At 42.5% G+C, this 19012-nt stretch overlaps 1 protein-coding gene across 3 annotated transcripts; it reads left to right on the plus strand.

Moving 5' to 3' along the window:
• The first annotated feature begins 616 nt into the window (after nucleotides 1-616).
• Nucleotides 617-16301, plus strand: LOC146695845 (poly(rC)-binding protein 3). Of its 3 annotated transcripts, XR_014923635.1 has the most exons (15): nucleotides 617-986; nucleotides 2283-2323; nucleotides 5197-5305; nucleotides 5448-5471; nucleotides 5593-5625; nucleotides 5733-5849; nucleotides 6000-6131; nucleotides 6589-6717; nucleotides 7354-7443; nucleotides 10893-10934; nucleotides 11348-11423; nucleotides 12301-12353; nucleotides 14485-14654; nucleotides 14992-15433; nucleotides 15513-15787. XR_014923635.1 is itself a non-coding variant. In XM_085478297.1 (14 exons), exons 3-14 carry the CDS (start codon nucleotides 5228-5230, stop codon nucleotides 15940-15942), a joined length of 981 nt encoding a protein of 326 aa, XP_085334423.1. In that variant the 5' UTR covers nucleotides 617-986; nucleotides 2283-2323; nucleotides 5197-5227; the 3' UTR covers nucleotides 15943-16301. The 3 variants fall into 3 exon arrangements, 2 of the variants coding, with proteins under 2 accessions (XP_085334423.1, XP_085334422.1); XM_085478297.1 differs by lacking the exons at nucleotides 14992-15433; nucleotides 15513-15787 and adding an exon at nucleotides 15906-16301; XM_085478296.1 differs by having other exon boundaries at nucleotides 14992-15787.
• Nucleotides 16302-19012: the final 2711 nt, after the last annotated feature.

Consider the following 19012-nt stretch of genomic DNA (forward strand, 5'->3'; position numbering starts at 1 on the left):
AATCTTTTAATCATAGAAGTGCAACTTGGAGGCTGAATTGAAATCATAGCTGAGAAGTGAATGTCTGCTTACACGTCTGATAGACGGCCATGAGACTCGCAGCAGCCATCATTGTCTCCGTGCAACGCACTGAATAGTAATTAAATATGCCACTTATGCTTCACTGATTCATTTCCTTCACAAATTTGGGTCTCAGCTGAATACATTTTTTCTGTGCAGAAGGGCTGTATTGTATCCAGTATGGCCTCATTACAAGGGCAGAAGGGCTTGTTGTGGGGGAGGGCAGAGGCCGTATGAAGGGGGGTGGGCAAAGCCCCCCACGAAGACATTGTGCTTAACATCACTAAATACCTCAAACGCCACATTGTCCTTTCCACCCCTCAATTAGTCAAGTTCCTTGTAAGAAAGCACAGATTTCTTACAAGGAGATTTATTTTTAGAGAAAATCCTGCCCTGTGCTGGCAGGAAGCTCTCAGAAAATCTAATGAAAAACACAGCAGTCATGCAGAGCCGTTAGACACGAACCAACATCGGTTAACAAAGCTTCTCTTCACCATCTCACTGTGCTTTTTTGATGACTGCAAAAGGCTAGACCTTCCTGGGTCTTTTTGTTGTGGTGTAACTGTAGCTGGTTCTATCTTTGCTGGACACTGTCCAGCCGGAGAGCCTCTTTGCCCTGCCCTTAGGCCTCTTCAGCTAGTGGAACTCCATGCGGAGGAACGCCTCTTTGGTGACTGTGACAGGGAGAATTAGGCAAGAGATGCGGGTTCACTTGCCCTGCGTAGGGGCTTATCTTGGGCTAAGCTGAGGGACTAATAGCAAAGCCAGCCTCCGCTCCAGCCGGTCTGAGGGCACAGGGAGCCATCTGTCCACTCTGTGGATAACTGACAACAAAGGGTCATACGTTGAGCACGGACTACAAACTAAAGCGCCATTCTTTTTGAATACCAGAAATAAGAGCACGGAAGCAGTATTTTGTATATAAGGTCAGTACTTTAAACCACTCATTCTTGATGCATTACAGGCCTCGCACTGGGCTTCAAATGCAAGCTGGTGATTGTTCACTGAAGAGAATTTGTTGAGAACATTGTTGCATACAACAGTAACTTTGGGGTTTAGCCAGAAAGAAAGCTGAAGTTGTTGGTTGTGGACTTTTAATGGAAGCTGAGTAATGAGAGGCTTTGTTTTAATGCACTACTCCTGACTCCCATTAGGTTGAGATAATTTGAGCTGCTTGTTTTTCCTGTACTCTGTGCTGTGCTGTAAATGCATTTTGTTGCACCGTTCCCCTAAGAGATAGTTTGGGCTTGAATTAATTAACACATTAAGCCAGACATGTGATGAATCTCCAATACTGGAGGCTTTGTGTTGATGGAGGAATGCCACACTGAGAGGACTCACACTTATATACTGATATGTGGTGGCTCACAAAATAGCTATAAATAGCCATTGCTCGAGATTTTTAAGAAGCAAATGCTGTTGGCTTGTTGTGATAAGCGAGATAAGTAATTTGAAACATTGTCTTTTAAGAGCATTGCTCCTAAACTGGAGAACAATTGCAAGTCATAATCTCCTGAAATGCTGTAATTTTATCAGTACTGTTTCAATTTCAAAATGTTCTATCATTCTTCGTCTTAGCCTCCAAATTTGAATATATTTTCATACGAAATCCTTCAAGTAATCCACTTAGACATTGTTCTCCATTTCCCCCGAGGGATAATACCCTGTTTTTATTGTCTGAAGCACACTTCTGGCTGCCTGTTCCCGGAGCTGAGTTCCTGTAGATTATCTGTTTTATCATGTATACTCTGTGGGTGCTGTTGTGCACCAGCGTTTTGTTCGGGAAGTCTTGAGTGGGTGCCTGCATGCTAGAGGTGACAGAAATAGGTCAAAAGGGTCTTAGCATTAGCTAAACAAATCCCGGCCTATAGGATTAGACAGAGATGTTTCGCTTTATTCGATGTATTCACAGGAACTTTATAATGATGCACAGAGGAGAGAATAGCTGCGCTTCTTGTTAGCAGAAAGACACCCTCCACTTATTCAAGATATTGGTTGGATTAAGGCCTTTAGCCCAGTCTGGTATTATCAACACTGGAATGTGCTAGAACAATACCATATTGTAAGCTTCTCGCTGCTGCTGGGAAACCCCGTTTTTGTTTGCTTGTCATCACACTGATATTACCAACATTTTAACTGGATACCTCCTGAATGAATTTTGTTGTTAGTGCTAGCATGTCTTAATCAAACCCACACAATCACGCTGTTCTTCTTTTTTCTAGGTGTGGAATGGCGGCACAGAGTACTGTATTTATTGGTTTGTGTGAGTATAAAAGCTGGGATCTATGGGAAGGTCATAAAAATGACACTTTTTGTGAAACACTTGGCATTGAAGGGTTATCCATCTGTACATATGTATGAGGCCACAGCCTGTTAGCTTAGCCTGTTTCAGTCCAAAGGTCACTAAATCCTTGACTGGGTTCAACAGCTCCTGGAGAGCTCCACTGTTTGCCTGCCAACTGGCTGAGCCAGTGAAGGAAGCAGGCAGATAAACCATAGTGTATTGTTTTTGTGATTCATTCTGTTATTGATTAAACAAAGATGCAGAATTGTGTCTTCATGCTAAACTAAGCTGACTGGCTAGAACCCTACTTCATAAAGACAAAGGAATAGTGTCAATCTTCTCATCCTAGGGGCGTAATTTCCACGGGGGTTATGACCCCCCCAATAATCAGACCCTACCAATATAACCCCCCTAATAAAATTATGAATTATTTTGCATAAATAGGCCGTTAATGTCTTTACTCATTTCAAGTATTACCAGCAAAATAGTTGCACGTTTAAACATCTGGGAATTTATGCAGATTTATTTATTTATTTAGACAGAGATCTTGACCCCCCCCCCGATGTTCAGCACAATGTTACGCCAATGTCTCATCCAACTCTTTATTAAAAAGTTAACAAGTGTACAATACTAAACAAAAGTCCTGATTAACCCCTCATTTCTGTATATTTTTATATCAAAGTGGAAAACGGATGCAGTGCCTTAGTTAAACGATAGATGGAAATACAGTAGACGAAGCAAACCTGACCACCTTTATTCTTCAACACAGCCTGAACTCTTTTAGACAAGCTTTCTTGTAATTTTTCTAAGTAGTCTTTAGCAATACTTCTCCTCCATTCAAAGCTCTTATTTAGATGTTGGCTGGCTTTTCTTCTTTTCTCTGTCGAGATGATCCCACAGTATCAGAGACGTTGATGACCAGGCTATAGGGAGACCAATACATGACTGATAGTGTTCCATTGTGCTTTTACTGCATTGGCAGTGTTTTTTTGGATCAATGTCATGCTGAAAAATGATATTGCTGCCCATCTAACGCATGGTGGGTGGAAATCTGACATCTCCAACACCACTGGCTAAAAAATACAGCCCCAAACAATGACAGAGCATCCACTAAGTTTTACAGATGGCTGTAGACACTCACTGTTGTACCTCTGTCTGTGATGTACGTCTTCCTCATTTCATAAGACCTGATACTTTTGACTTTTTGTATAGTTCTTAAGTAATTCGGCCTCAGCCTTTTCTCCCTGTTTACTTTCCTTAAGAATGGCTTCTTCACAGCCACCTGTCCACTAAAAACATTTTTTTGACAAAGTCTTTTTATGATATTTTGGTATATGTGTATTATATTTTATGTTTCCTCATACATAACAACATACAATATGGAGTATATGAATGAAAATAAGAGAACAACTAAAACTAGCTTTTAAGTGAGAAGCAGCCAGTATTTAAAACACCTTCAGAAATCCTGGAGAACTATTGGTCAAACTCAATAAGTAAAGTTTGGCTCCTTGGATGCAAAATATAAAGAAATGAGAGATGGTTGTCATTAGGCATACTGTTAAAACGAGTAGGATTGACTTTAACTTCAGATTAACTGGGAGTACTTCATGCATGCTCGCCAACAGCAAGCCACTATAGCCAGTATATTCCTGCTTTTTCTGACATGACCAAGATTTCAGCTGAAGCAAATCTATCATTTGCAAAAAGGTTTTAGATAATGTCTCACATGTGAGTGATTACTAAGTTAGTCCACAATCACATCAATCTCTTGTTAAATTACTTTTTTTTTCTCCATTTAGATTATCTTGTTTATTAGCTACAAACTCTCCATCGTGCCCAGCGTTAAAAGTAAATAGAAAAATCACTTCTCAGCAGAACCATGATGATCTAATGAACACTGCGACCTTGGCGCTTTATAGACTTGAAGTCGTCTCTCTGTCTGTTACGGTGCAATAAGCTGGCCGTCCTTCACTGCATCGAGACATTCTTTATTTGTTCTACAAATACAAAGAATTGGATACGCGGCCACAGCAGAGTCGACATTGTGTGGTGTCAGTGTGATATTAAGAGACACGTCTCTCTCTCTGTCTCTTTCTCACACAAACAGACACACACATCAATTGATCCTCAGGCCTCCCCAGCACAAGTAGCTTCCTTTATATCTTATCTTCTCCAAGAGAGTCACACAACTTGTATTTAGCCGGAACTAAAGACACAGTCCCATGTGAAGATTGCACGCAGCGATAGGCTTATCTTCCCCCGCTCACAACTACATGATCAGAAGACAAGCAACAATGGTCCATGACTCTTCAGAGAGCATCATTTAAGTTAAAAATCCCCCAAAAGGGTACGTGGCTCCGTAAAGCAACATAAAAGTGAGTGTTCCATCTTTGGAGAATTTTCCACTTACTCAACGTTTATCCTCGTTAAGGTAATAATCCATAACAATTTCAGATGGAGGTCTACTTCATCTGTGCCACAGATGGATTCCACAGTGGTAATGCAGCTTACACGCACTTCATGAAAGCTTTTAACATTTATTTTGCCAGAAAGGTCTTTCCAGCTGAATCTTGTTGAGGAAAAGAAATGATGCATATTTCAGGCCGCTCTGGGAATTTAGCTGTAAACAGAAGAACAGGGTAGTTAGCACGAGTAGTGAGGATAACCCAAAAATCACAGGTTTGCTGGAAATTCAGAATAAAAAGATAAAAAGCAGCAGTACCCGATGGAGGCCTGAATGAGACCCTGTGCATAAATAGTCAAATGTTACAGCGGTAATGTTCACTTCAGCCTGCATGCATTCAGTTTACATGTTATTTCCTGACTACCTGACTATTTCTCGATCCTTGCAGAGTGTTTTACTTTACATCTGGGAAAACGAGAATGTCTGACAAGGAAGAAATGGCTTCAGATGGGAGTTTGAACGTTACACTGACGCTGAGGCTGCTGATGCACGGAAAGGTAATGGACATTTGTAAATAGTTCAAATCATTCAGTGCATTTTTGTTGTAATAGCCTAACGGTGTCGTAATAGCTTTTAAAATGTTTACATCCTGCTGAAAAACTGTTGAGAGAAGTCCCGCTGTTATCTTTTCATCCGCAGGAAGTTGGCAGCATAATTGGGAAGGTAGATTTATTTTACAATCCATCACCATTTATAGATTTTTTGGCTGTTTTATTTCTGTTTGTCTTGTTATATTCCTCTTATAAATCCAATCTAACCAACTTCTTTTCCTGCCTGATTTCAGAAAGGAGAAACAGTCAAGAAAATGAGGGAGGAGGTGAGTGTTTGCTTTGACATCTGTAATGAGAAAGGGCGTATAATTTCACATTGTCAGGCAGATCGAATCAAATCACAGCTGGAATAACCGCGGGGCTTTGCTTCCAGAGTGGCGCTCGCATCAACATATCAGAGGGCTCGTCCCCTGAGAGGATAGTCACCATCACAGGACCTACAGAGGGCATCTTTAGAGCCTTTTCCATGATTGCGCAAAAGTTTGAAGAGGTATGCCCAAAAGCATGAAAGACACTGGCTGCACCTTTTCTCCAGTCTTGCATCACAACACGCGCACACACACAAAAAGACTTGTCAAATAACGCTGATGTTCCGTACAGTCGACACTGAAAAACAACATATTTTGGAAATCTCCCTCAGGATATTACCGCAGCAATGACAAACAGCAACGTGACAAGCAAGCCACCTGTGACACTTCGCCTGGTTTTCCCGGGGAGCCAGTGTGGCTCACTGATTGGCAAAGGAGGCTCAAAGATCAAAGAAATCCGAGAGGTATGAGTCGTTTTCTTTCTTTTTTTTCATGTTGCAGCAGGAAATTGTTTTTTTTTGCACCCAAACAAGCACAGAAAACAGTCTCCCTGGCACTCTGACACCCTGAGTATCAAACACTCAAGTCAAAATCTTCTTGTTTTTCTCTGCCTTAAACTACATGAAGCTATGTGTATGTTTTCTGGAGGGGTGGCGGGGAGGGGGGTGGGTGAAAATCCCATTGATTATGCCTGCGAGGATGAGCAGGGCCTGAATACTCATTCCGAATGGACAATATTTGTGTGCGCCTCTTCAAATATTGGAGCGCACATTGCTATTTGGCTTGCAGCTGCTCCCTGCATGTCAAAATGTGTCCAGGATAATTTGTGGGGTGCTCGAAACGGCATTTCAATCTGGGTGATGGCGTGCTCTTTTCAGCAATAAATAGCCTTTGTATTTTCTGTTGTCTGGTGATGTTAAGACCACAGGCGCTCAGGTTCAGGTGGCAGGAGACATGCTGCCGGACTCCACAGAGAGGGCTGTCACAATCTCCGGCACTCCACAGGCCATCACTCAGTGTGTAAGACACATCTGCTCTGTGATGCTGGAGGTAAGCGCTGTCAGCCAGCAGATGATCTTCACGTTCAGCGGCTCTATTTAGAAGTCAAGTATGTCACATTTATTTAGAGAGCAGAGGAAGGTAGTAAATTCAGGATGTCTTCAAAGCTAAAGCCCAGATAATTTATATTGATAGTTCTTAACCTTGTCTGTCTGATATACCCAGACGTGTATTATATAACAAACATATAAAACTGGATATTGATGCAGTACTTTTCCCATATCGTTAAAATGTCAGCGTTTAAATTACCACTGTACTGTCAAAGCCTCTTCACGTTTTTAGACCCCGTTTTAAACTTTTCTCACACTGCCCATCGCAGCACACGCTCTTAATGTATTCTGAGGAGCTTTGAGTTTGGATTTTGGGTTTAGTATCCACTTGACCTCTTTCTATTTTGATCAAAAACTTGCCAATTCCCCATTTTTAGCTGTGCTCCCAGTTGTATCGCAGTTTTCTTTGGTCCGATCTTTTATGTTACTTTCTCTGCAGATGAATGGGATATAAAAAGATTCAGGCAGTGCTATAAAGGAGGATATAAAACGCATCAATGCCAGTGAGAGTTCTTTTTCTCAGCTGCGCCAGTGTATAAATTTTCTCCCTTTTTGGTTTGCACGACTGTGTCTCCAGTCTCCACCGAAAGGCGCAACTATTCCCTACCGTCCCAAGGTCGTACCTGCTGGAACCCATGCAGTATTAGCACCACAGCACTCTGCACAAGTAAGTAGCCATAGGGGAGTTGTTTAGCTCTGAATTTAGCTTATTTAAAGACACGCAGCAGTTGAGTGGACTTATTATTTTGTGTGATTTCAAAATTTCACTGATCATCAGGGGGTGTTTCTATTACTAAACGGGCAAAACAGTGTAAATATTAGGGGTGCAACGATACTCGTATCGATATTGAACCGTTCGATACAGTGCTTTCGGTTCGGTACGCATATGTATCGAACAATACAAAATTTGTAATTTATTTTATCAACTTTCCTTCTGACGATGCTGTCTGTGTTGAGCGCTCAGTAAATCTGCGTTCGACTACTCAGCCTAGGCTGCACTGTCGAGCGCAGATCCACTGAGCGCTCAACACAGACAGCATCATCAGAAGGACGAGCGCAGGGCAAGCTAGCGAGACAGAAGTTAAGCTCTCCTTGCAACATGGCAAATTGAACCTTCCCCACCCTCATTCAGATGTGGCGTTTGGAATTATTTTGGTTTTCATGTGACATATGACCCTGAAGGTAAGCACGTCATGGACTAAAGTAAAACAGTATGTTGGATGTGCCACGCAATGCTCAATTACATGGGTGGGAACTAGTGCGTTAGCGAGCAGTTAGCTCGTTAACGTGTTAGCCGTCTAGCCCCACGCAGGGGTAGCTCGATAACGGAGCACTAGTGGGAACACAACGAATATGACTGCACATTTACGCCGACATCATCCTAGTGCAAAGACAAGTGGAAGCAGACAAAAACAACAAGCATGCATGTTACAAACTTTACCCGAGTCATTTAGACAGCCGTTAGCACATGATTCTCCTCATGGGGACCTGATATGTTTAATATTGTGGCGAGCTCAGACAAGGAGGAGAGGGAGGTGTGGTTTGGTCTTGCTTACCGTGAGCTAGCCAGGGAGCACAGCCGTTTATTGACATCTGCAGAAGAACACTGCCGCTAGCTAACTCCTCAGCGTGGCAACCGCACAGCAACAACAACACACAGAGCGCCCTCTGACCCCGGAAGGACACACCGTCGCAGCGAGAAGGCGTCACCCGTCACTATGGCAACATAAACAAAACATAACTGTACAAACAGAACCCCGAACAGCCCTGACCCGCTACATAGCCCCCGCCTAAGGGGTCAGTCGTCCCCGACGACCCCATTGCCCCACACAAAGTCCTGCAAATGTCCAGGTGCCTTCTTTTGGCGCACCGCCGGTCACGACAGGCGGGGGAAAAGTCACTCGGGTCAGAACATGGGGTGCCACCATCATCCCACTTCTGACACCAATGTGGCGAGCTCAGACAACGAGGAGACGGAGGTGTTGTTTGGTCTTGCTTCCCGTGAGCTAGCCAGGGAGCACAGCCGTTTATTGACATCTGCAGAAGAACACTGCCGCTAGCTAACTGCTCAGCGCGGCAACCGCACAGCCACAACAACAACACACAGGGCGCCCTCTGACCCCGGAAGGACACACCGTCGCAGCGAGAGGGCGTCACCCGTCACTATGGCAACATAAACAAAACATAACTGTACAAACAGAACCCCGAACAGCCCTGACCCGCTACAATATGCTGCTGAGAATATAGCCCAGAAGAAGCGTATAGTATAGCTTTTATTTTGGAAAGAGCCATTTCTCTGTAATAAACTCTCTTTTCCAAAGATGAGTGACTCCTCAATCAGATACAGGTGTTACCGCGCCAGATCCGTGGCCCCGAACCGTAGTAAGGAAACCTCTGGCAGTTACTTGAAGGTTCCGTAACTGACTCGTAGCCGGCAACAGCTTACTATACAGGTCAACTCCGCTAGCAAAAAGATCGAAGGAGGCGTAGGAAACTGCTTCACCGAACTTTATTTCTTCTCTAAGGCACGAACACAGCGTACAGTGGGCTGAAACAGTTTACTCACAGCGAGCATCGCCGACACAACTCTGGCTGTCGAGGGAGTTATTATATTCCTTTTATTTATTTTCTTTCCGTCTCTTCTGTAGCTAACCGTTACTTTTTCCCCTTCTCCGCTCTCTCTCTTCACACACACACACACACACCAGGCAGTCCCGCTACACACATCCCGAATACATTTCCCATCAGGCTTCATCCTTAAAGGGCCATGCCTGTAACACAGGGCTTGCAAAATCGGGCTAGCGATTTTTCCAGTCGGGCTACCAAAATCTATCTCTGCCCTGCCCGTCGGGCTATTGTAGGAAGGAAAAATATATGTCAATGCTTTTGCATTCTTTCGGAAATGTAGCTGGGTAATTATGTCATTGGCATCGGTGAGCCACTGTCAATATGTGACATATTGAAATCGCGTTTGAATTTGCGCTTGTTTTTTGCTTTCACTTTGCAAATATCCAGGTGCCTTCTTTTGGCGCACCGCCGGTCACGACAGGCGGGGGAAAAGTCACTCGGGTCAGAACATGGGGTGCCACCATCATCCCACTTCTGACACCAATGTGGCGAGCTCAGACAACGAGGAGACGGAGGTGTTGTTTGGTCTTGCTTCCCGTGAGCTAGCCAGGGAGCACAGCCGTTTATTGACATCTGCAGAAGAACACTGCCGCTAGCTAACTGCTCAGCGCGGCAACCGCACAGCCACAACAACAACACACAGGGCGCCCTCTGACCCCGGAAGGACACACCGTCGCAGCAAGAGGGCGTCACCCGTCACTATGGCAACATAAACAAAACATAACTGTACAAACAACCCCGAACAGCCCTGACCCGCTACAATATGCTGCTGAGAATATAGCCCAGAAGAAGCGTATAGTATAGCTTTTATTTTGGAAAGAGCCATTTCTCTGTAATAAACTCTCTTTTCCAAAGATGAGTGATTCCTCAATCAGATATATTTATTTTTTAAATTATTTTTGTTTCAGCAACATTAAATTTAAAAACTGTACTTTTGAGTTAAAATATATATATTTATAATTTTAATAAATGACAAATTAAAAAGGCATGAACATTTTTTTTGTATCGAAAAAATATCGAACCGTGACACCAAAGTATCGAACCGAACCGTGAATTTTGTGTATCGTTGCACCCCTAGTAAATATATACAACCATTGATCATATTTACATGCATTTAGCTGAAAATTTAGGAATAACTTCACATGTTTACATGTTGTGTCTAAGGCTGATGTTTTCCACGAGCTGCCCAGGCGCTGTCCTGAATTTGGCAGAGTCTGCTTTGACCTATCAGACATCTGTTTATGTTATTGGATTTCCAGCTAATGGTCGGAGAAGGAGGGGGGGGGGGGGGGGGAGGCAGATGACATTTAGATGAAATTCCGTCAGATCTATAAACATTAGAGCCATGGAAAAGGGGAAAGGAATGGATTTTCACTGCACTGACTTTCCTCTTGATGGTCTGTGACAAATTCATTTTTCAAGTAACACGTTATAACATGTCTGCACCACCCGATTACATAACCGTATCTCATCTGTTCTTCCTTCCAGGCCTTTGCAATTCCAGGGCAGTATGCTTTTGCACATCAAGATGTAAGTATGTTCATTTGAGTGACTGACATCAGTCCTAATGACCTACTCCTGCCCACTCCTTCCAAGCCACCGATACGCCCTCTGTGTACCCTATTGTGCAAAGATCAAATTTCAGTAACCCTGATCTGTTGACTTTACTAACACTAACCCACGGTAGCAGCATGCACTGATTGAAATGGAAATGAAGATTTGCAGAGTTCATGATCACTTGTAGCTTTGTAGCTTGAGATGTGACTGTATTTTCAGATGACTGCTATGAGAAGTCAGCATGCTTTCTGAGGAAAATGAATCTCTTGATACTGACACCATGTGTGATGTTTGTGAACTTCAGATTGGCTCTGTTTTGTAGTTGTCAGCTCCTCTGAAATAATCCAGTTTGATTGGTTAGCTCTAACTTCCTTCCTACCCTGCAGTTGACCAAGCTTCACCAGTTGGCTATGCAGCATATCCCCCTCCCTTCCCTTGGGCAGAGCAACCCTACCTTCCCTGGTACGTACCCACGGCTCCCCAGGGAAGTCCATCTATCCCTCTCTCATCACTCCTCTTCGACTCACACCATCAAAACACTGCTGTCACTTCAGTGAGGATCAAGGATTTCTTTGAGAGTAGACGGTGGCTTTGCGGTGATGTATCTGCATTTCATCGATTTTCACAAGAAAATAAGATGAAAAACAAAACAAGAATAATCAACACAATTGTAGGTTTTTAAGGTTAAGCCACCCAGCTTTCTTTTTTTTTACCTTGAAAGTTAGTCACTGAAATATTTATCACTGAAAAGAATATGCGACAGACTGAAGCAGACAGAATGATATATAAGCTAAAAAAGGAAAAAAACAGCAGCTTTCTCTGACAGGGAAATGTGAAAAATGTCAAAAATATTTACAGTTTAGTAAATATTTAACAATTTCTCACCATTTCTCCCATCAAACCCAAATTTCAGCCCCATTTGCCCAGTTTCCCTCTCCAAAGAAAAACCAAACAAAAACAAATCCTAAGTTTTTGACCCCATCCTCCACCTTTTGCAACATTTCTCCTCCAAATCTAACACTGTCTTGGCCAGACCATCCCTGACCTCAACCACCCCACGTACTCATATATTCCGTCACAACTAACTCAGCACAATACATTACAATATTTTGATTAAATAGCGAGTATTGGTGTGGTAGTCATAGTCAAGCAGCATGCATGTATTATGTATATATGTATTGTCTTTTTAGAATGATTATTTTGCCCTATGCTATTTTCTGCTTCTTAATTTAGCAGTGTAACAGTGATAACCTAGACAAAGTAGGGCAACTTGTCGTGCTATGAAAGTGGAAGCCATTAGTGCCAAACTGTTGGTAGCGCTCCTTGTCCTACTTTGCAGGATTGGATGCATCTGCCCCCACAAGTTCACAAGAGCTGGCAATACCTAATGATGTAAGTGTTACATTGTTTGTGTTCTCCCGGCACTAAAACCTGAACTGATAATCTCCATGCATTTGGCTTCATTAAAACTTTCTAGGAGGACAGCTTTAATGAGGAATTGTTTGGACACAAATGTTTCACCTACTTAGCTGCGGAAATTAAATAGTCCTTGCTTTTGGCTGACATCGATTATTGCAAAAGGAATCCACAACAGATTTATTGAAAAGATGTCTGTGGACGGCTGTTAGAGGACTGTTAACTGTGCTGCTTCAGACACAGACAGTCCTGGTTTCATCTGTACTGAATCATGTCAGAACTTGATGTTGTAGGAAACATCTTTTTGGTAAATGCACTTTTCTTGCTGAGACTTGGATGAGTGAGACTGACTCTCAGGTGTGTAAACATAAAAACAAAGCCAGCAGCCTGTTAGCTAAGCTTACCATGGAGGCAGGGAAAGGGGGAGAAATACCCAGCTTTGGTCTGTCAATTCTGAATTTTAATGTTGTATCTTGTTAGTTTAATAATGACTGAACCAAACTGTAAAATCAACAAGTTGTAATATTTAATGGGTGTCTATTTCTTGGGCAAAAGAAGTGTCTTTCTTGAGCATTGAGGGAAAATAATGAAGACTCCAGGAAGTCACTGTACCATCCAGTTTCTTACGTATCCAGTTCAGAGTTGCAGAGATCCGCAGCTTATCCTGTCATAGGACGAGAGGCAGGGTACACCATGGACACATCACCAGACAACCATTCACAGCCAATTTAGAATCTCCAATTAACCAAAACCCACACGTGTTTTTAGACTATGGGAGGAAGCAGGAGTACCCCAAGAGAACCCACACAAGTGCAGGGAGAACGTAAAAACTCTAAACAGAGAGGCCCAGCCCTGATATGAACTCAGGACCTTTTTACCATGAAGCAAGAGTGCTAACAAACGTAGCACTACGCTGTCCAAACAAGCAACATAATTAACAAGAACCACCCTGAGAGCACAAACCTCTGTCAAGGCATCTCATTTTCTTACTTTTAATGGACTTCTACTGTATTTTATGCAAGAAGTTAGTAGCGCAGTTAAAATAACACATTTTGGGGTCAATAGGCAGATCTAAAATGTAAAAGGTCAGAGGTCAGTTATCACTTTGACCTTCAGATCAATCTTTTAACCTTGAAGAAGAGGTCAGAGGTCAAAATCTTTTTTTTTTTTACATACCATACTTGTAAGAATCACAATTTTTGAGTCAAAAGGCATTTTTTTCCAATTTTTGACCAATAAATCATTAAGTTGACCTTGAAGACCCTGGTAGGTCTAAGCCAAATTTTAATGGATTGTTAACATGACCTCGCTCTGCTCCCCTGCAAAGTTTTATCAGAATTCATTCAAACCTTTTTTGAGCTAATGTGTTTACAGAAAGAATGACACAAACGCTACCAAAAACATAACCTCCTCGGCGGAGGTAATTACTGAGCTTTGGAGGTGGATTTTGCTGACTTCACACTGTAGGAATATTAAGGTGTCAGAGTTTCACTGCACTACTTAGTGACCAAAATAATTCACAATGTTATTGCTGCGTTTACAGAAGAGTATAATGAAGTCACTCAGAGTAGATAGACAAGCTATCTACTTCTTTTTTCTATTACATAGCAGGTGGGACCCAGTGATAAGGTGCAACAGCCACTTATTCTCTTTGCACTGTCTCCCAGATAATAACGGCTGCTGCTGAATTATTTACCATATGCATATTAACATGTTATCATATAATTTTTTAAAAATAATTTCTTGTTTATCATCAACACTACTACTTCTACTGCAGACAGAGCCAAGATAGATGCTCTTTCTGTTTCTAATATATCATCCTGCCTTCTCATTTAACTCAGACAAGAAATAAACATATTTGCCAAAATACCAATCAGTTTGTAAAAAATAAAAGCCAGTGCTTTAGTGGTGATAAATTATGTATCATCTGTTTTATCTGATGGGCATATTGGACCGTAGATATGCTTTCTGTTGTCACAATAATGAAGAGAAATGTGGTTTCCCTCTACAGAAAACGGCCACGGCGGTTGCTCCCAGGTTCTTTTGTAAAATCTAATTTCTGCATTCCTGTTTTGTTATTCGCATGTTTCTGATCTCCAACTCCCAGTTCATTGGCTGCATAATTGGAAGACAGGGTAGCAAGATCAATGAGATTCGCCAGGTCTCTGGAGCTCACATCAAAATTGCCAGCGCCACTGATGGCTCAGCCATGCGCCAAGTCACGATCACAGGTTCACCAGCCAGCATCAGTGTGGCCCAGTACCTCATCAATGCCAGGTAAGACATTACGCAGGACAGCCACGTCCAGCAGGGCATCACTCGCAGCCTGATGATAAGACAGCCAAACACTGAGCTATTATATTGGGACAGAGATATTGTGCTCAGGGTGAGGCTGGATTTGTTCCAACTCACTGCTCTGTTCTCTTGACTGCATTAAAATCCTTATTGTCTCTGCTTTTTAACACATTCCTTCTTTGATTCTTTTGTTTTCTCCTTTCTCACCTCCCTTATCCTTTGTCTCTCCCCCCATCCTCTCCCCGTTTTTCTTTCTCCATTTTTCTCCTCTTAACCCTTCACCGTCTCCAACTACCCCTCCAATCGTCACGGCCTGCAGCTTAGAGATGGCTAAATACACAATGCAGGCCGCTTCCTCTGCGACCCCAGTTGACCTGAACATGAGCTTCTCACAGTCTGCTTCCACTGCCTCCACTTCTGCAACCTCTATGGCCGTCCTGGCGGCCACCACCCAAGCCCCCACCACAATTAACGTCCACTCTCCCTCCACCTTACCAGCCATCCAAAACCCACACTACGCCGTCCCCGTTTCCAGCCTGCTTGGCATGAAAACGCTCCCCGTGCTGGCCGTCCACCCAGCAGCCGCTTCCAGCCTAACGCAGGGTTTATGCCCTTACACCGCAAAAATGCCAACCTCCGGCGTCAAAAAGTCAGAGCGGCAGAAGTTTGCTCCTTATTGACACCTGCTTTTGAGCCCAGGCATCGTAGCCGACCGATAGGACCTAATTAAAAAGGATGGCAAGTATATAGGCCTAAAATCGGCTTACACCAGTGTGTAAGTTTTCCCCGTGTAACATTTGTTCCCCATAAATCAGGATGACATTAGACAGAGGCAGAAAGGCTGGCAGTATCAAAACATGTTCTCGTTAATTAAATGAGGCAGTAGAGGTGCATATTAAGTCAGTATTATCTCATGGACATGTATAACAATTAATGTGGGTAACTCAGGCTTGTATTCATAAAAAAGCTATTTTTCAAATGGATTTGTGTTCCAGAGCTTTATACGAAGACTTATCCCGATGCAATTATTGACTTACCGTAGTTTTCTGTCTGTGTGACTAGTTTTTCCTAGAAAATGTCAACTAGCAATAAAAGACGTGGTGCTTTTGTTGGCAGCAGGCTGTTAAACCTTTGGTTTTTCACTGTAGAAGTTAAGTGTTTTTTTTTTTGTTTTTTTTTAACAAGGATTGTTCCACTCTTCTGTCATATTCCCCTCCCTCTCTTTCACTATAGGCTCTCATCAGTGCTAACAGGCTTGGGTGTTCTGTAGTAGCGTTGCACTGTTGCAGTTCTGATGGGATTATCTTAAAGCCACATTGGATTCTAGTGGATTTCACCCTACACAGTAATCATGTAAAGCAGGGACTGGCCTGACTAACTCTCGCTCGCTCGTGCCGTACACCGGCTTGTTTCTTGTTTATTCTCCAGCCTCGGCGAGTGGGGGAAGGCTTCGACTTGTTTCATCCGAAACGGGGTGCTGATCAGTTATTTAAATAAATGTTTTATTCATGTGTTCCTGGTGTGGCACCCCCCCACCCCCACCCCACCGCCACCCACCAAAAAATACCAGAATGCAGATTTATTATGTTTGTTGATGAAATGACTTTGAAATAAATGGGACTTTTTACAAATGCAGATTGGTTGCTTTTGTTCTAATTTTGTCGGTGGTGAAAGAATTCCATGTTTTTGCTGATTTCTCCGAGTCATAAATATAAACCTGGACTCTTGAGGATTTCTCCCTTGTTTACTCGTGGCTTTAAGCCATAATTGTATATACCACACATACCCACTTAGCCGAAATTATGGATAATATCTCAGAGTGTTGAAGCTATTTTGTTGAATATACACTGTTTAGGATTTGTGTTTTTTATTCCCTTTGTAGAAATGAGGGATTCTGAAGCCTTCTGATGTGATTCAGTTTTCTACACTTGGAAACAAACCCCATAAACAAAGTGATATTAATAAGGTCGTAAGATCAACTTTTATTCTTTATTTTTATCCCCCAAACACTGAATTTGCTTCCACAGATTGTACGTGTAAAACATTCAACAGCTGAAATATAGAAAAAATAGAGGGAGTCCATTAGCAGGACACAGCCACATAGAGACTAGCAGGAGTGCGAAGACAACTCTGCACAAACTACTCCATAGTATTAAGGATGCAGTTTGTTTGTGGCAGAGGGCATGCAGCTCCTGCCCAAACAAACTTTTCTACCTGCACTCTCCTGAAAGAAAACAGAAGCGAAGCTGAACCTCACAGTAAATATTCAACACATGCTGTGGCAAAATTCTCATGGGTGCAAAAAAAAAGAACAAGTTAACCTCCAGTCGTCCGCTCAACCGTGCTGCTAGTGGGCAGGTGGGGGTACAGTGCAGTCACTCCTTGTTTCTCCGTGTCCCTGCCGGCTTGTCCCTCTTTACCCTCGCCCCTTGGCGAATCTGACTTTGCTCCCTTTTCAGCGTAAAAACCCAGGAGGAGGAGGAGGGGAGCACTTCTGTTCCGCCTGATCCGTAGCAAGCCACGAGGGCCATTTCCACAGCAGGGCTCCAAATGCTGAAGTGGAGATAATCAATAGTTAATGGGTGCAGAAATGTAATGACAGTGAAGGATGACATTTCAACCTGGGGGAAGGTGTATGTGCACTGAACGCTGCTGCATGTATGTTGATGTGTGCCCAGGGCAGTTATGAGTTCACAGCCAGCTTCTAATGTTATATTAATGATTTCCTTTTTCAACCTGACACAGGCAGGAGTGAGCGGGCCATTGCTGGAGCTTGCTGCCATAATGCAGTTTTGGGAAAAAAAAAGCTATTTAGAGGTAAATAAGAAAATAAATAATTTTTTAAAGGTGTACAGGCTGTCGCTCAGGCCCTGATGAAAAACGGCTGCAATACTTTGCAGACTTGCATGTCTGTGGTGCAGATTGGGATTTCTTCTTTTAAACTTCCATCACACACAATAAGTCTGTATGCTAGACTTTTTATTATGAAGCTTCACATTCATAATCCTTAAAGTGAGGCTTTATTCCAGCGTATAAGCAGTAAATATGCAACCAATAGTCTGCTCTTATAAATAATATCCCTTAGATTTATATTTCAGAAGCTTTGCTTTATCTTAAAGTTTGTTTGTTTTATCCATATAAGGAATACTTTTTTAGAGACCTGAACAGCATATAGTCTGCTGCTGTTGTTTTACCAACTGCATTTCTAGGATAATTTCTTTGTGTGCTCAGGTAGTGCTACCAGTGATGGAGAAGGTAAAAGTACCAAAACGGCTTCATAAAAGGGAACAGAAATCCTACAAATTCACTTTCAAAGTAAAATTAAAAGAGTGGCTTCAATAATCTGAAGTCTAAATGTGCATCCAGCTACTATATAGGTAGACTGTATGTGCATTTACATATAATGTAGCTGGGCAAAGTGGAGTGAATGTGGAAGAACATCAGTTATGGCTGCATCAGGTCAAACTGTCACTCTGCTCAGCTTTGTTCTGTGACCACATAGTTGCTAAGCTAATGGCATTTCCTTTCTAACAGCACCAGCTAAGATAATACACCTGCTGGATATTGTGCTGTGAACAGGTTATCATGGTGGTGTTAGATTTTTTTTTCCTCAGCTGCTGTGCCCAGGAATTTATCTTTTACTCACAGCAGTCAGGTAAATGCAGTGAAGTATGAAGCATGCTATCTCCTTGGACTGCAAGAAAAAAAAAGTTTTAGGCATGAAAATGAAAATAAAACTAAGCTGAAAATAGGCTAAAACTGACAGCGTGGCGACTTATTGGCGACTTTGTGCTGCTAGTCATTTAAACTCACCTCCAACTGGCAACAATAAATAATGACTAACTAATGTGAAATAATGTCTTAAACCATTTAAGACCTTTTTGGTAATGAAACAGGCAAATGAACAATAAAACGGGATCTCTATGGATTACATGACTATGTGACACTGATGAACAGCGGGCTGTTGAGGGGATGCAATTCACAGCTTCAGTTAAGATAAATCAGGTAAGAGGAGGAATCTTGGCCGCACACACACAGAAAACATCTTTATGCAACAATTAATCAGAATCTTACATCAGGTGCTTTAGTCTTTTTCTTTTCTGGCACCAAATTACCCCCAAAGACCAAAGTGCGCCATGGAAAACGACTCCCTAATTCCAGATAATTAGGTAAAGTCGTTAATCACAGCAGCGAGTGAACCTTCTGAACCGACCTGTGAAACATCCATCGGGCTCACTAATTGACTGCCTGTTGTCTTGGAGCCATATTTAACTGCTCCATCTAGCGGTCTCTCGGCTGAACGTGACGTCGGAGCGCTGCTGCCTCTCTTCTCTCCCCCA

Source organism: Copadichromis virginalis, linkage group LG13, assembly GCF_057382275.1.
Source record: "Copadichromis virginalis isolate Kocher_CV1m ecotype Utaka linkage group LG13, C_Virginalis_male_GT1.1, whole genome shotgun sequence".
NCBI classification, from domain to species: domain Eukaryota; kingdom Metazoa; phylum Chordata; class Actinopteri; order Cichliformes; family Cichlidae; genus Copadichromis; species Copadichromis virginalis.

Excerpts from the sequence above, each read along its gene's own strand:
- LOC146695845 (XM_085478296.1), top strand. The coding sequence starts at position 5,228 with ATGTCTGACAAGGAAGAAATGGCTTCAGATGGGAGTTTGAACGTTACA. Across the intron at positions 5,626-5,732 it reads TCAAGAAAATGAGGGAGGAG|AGTGGCGCTCGCATCAACAT; the intron begins GTGAGTGTTTGC and ends CTTTGCTTCCAG. Across the intron at positions 5,850-5,999 it reads TTGCGCAAAAGTTTGAAGAG|GATATTACCGCAGCAATGAC; the intron begins GTATGCCCAAAA and ends AATCTCCCTCAG.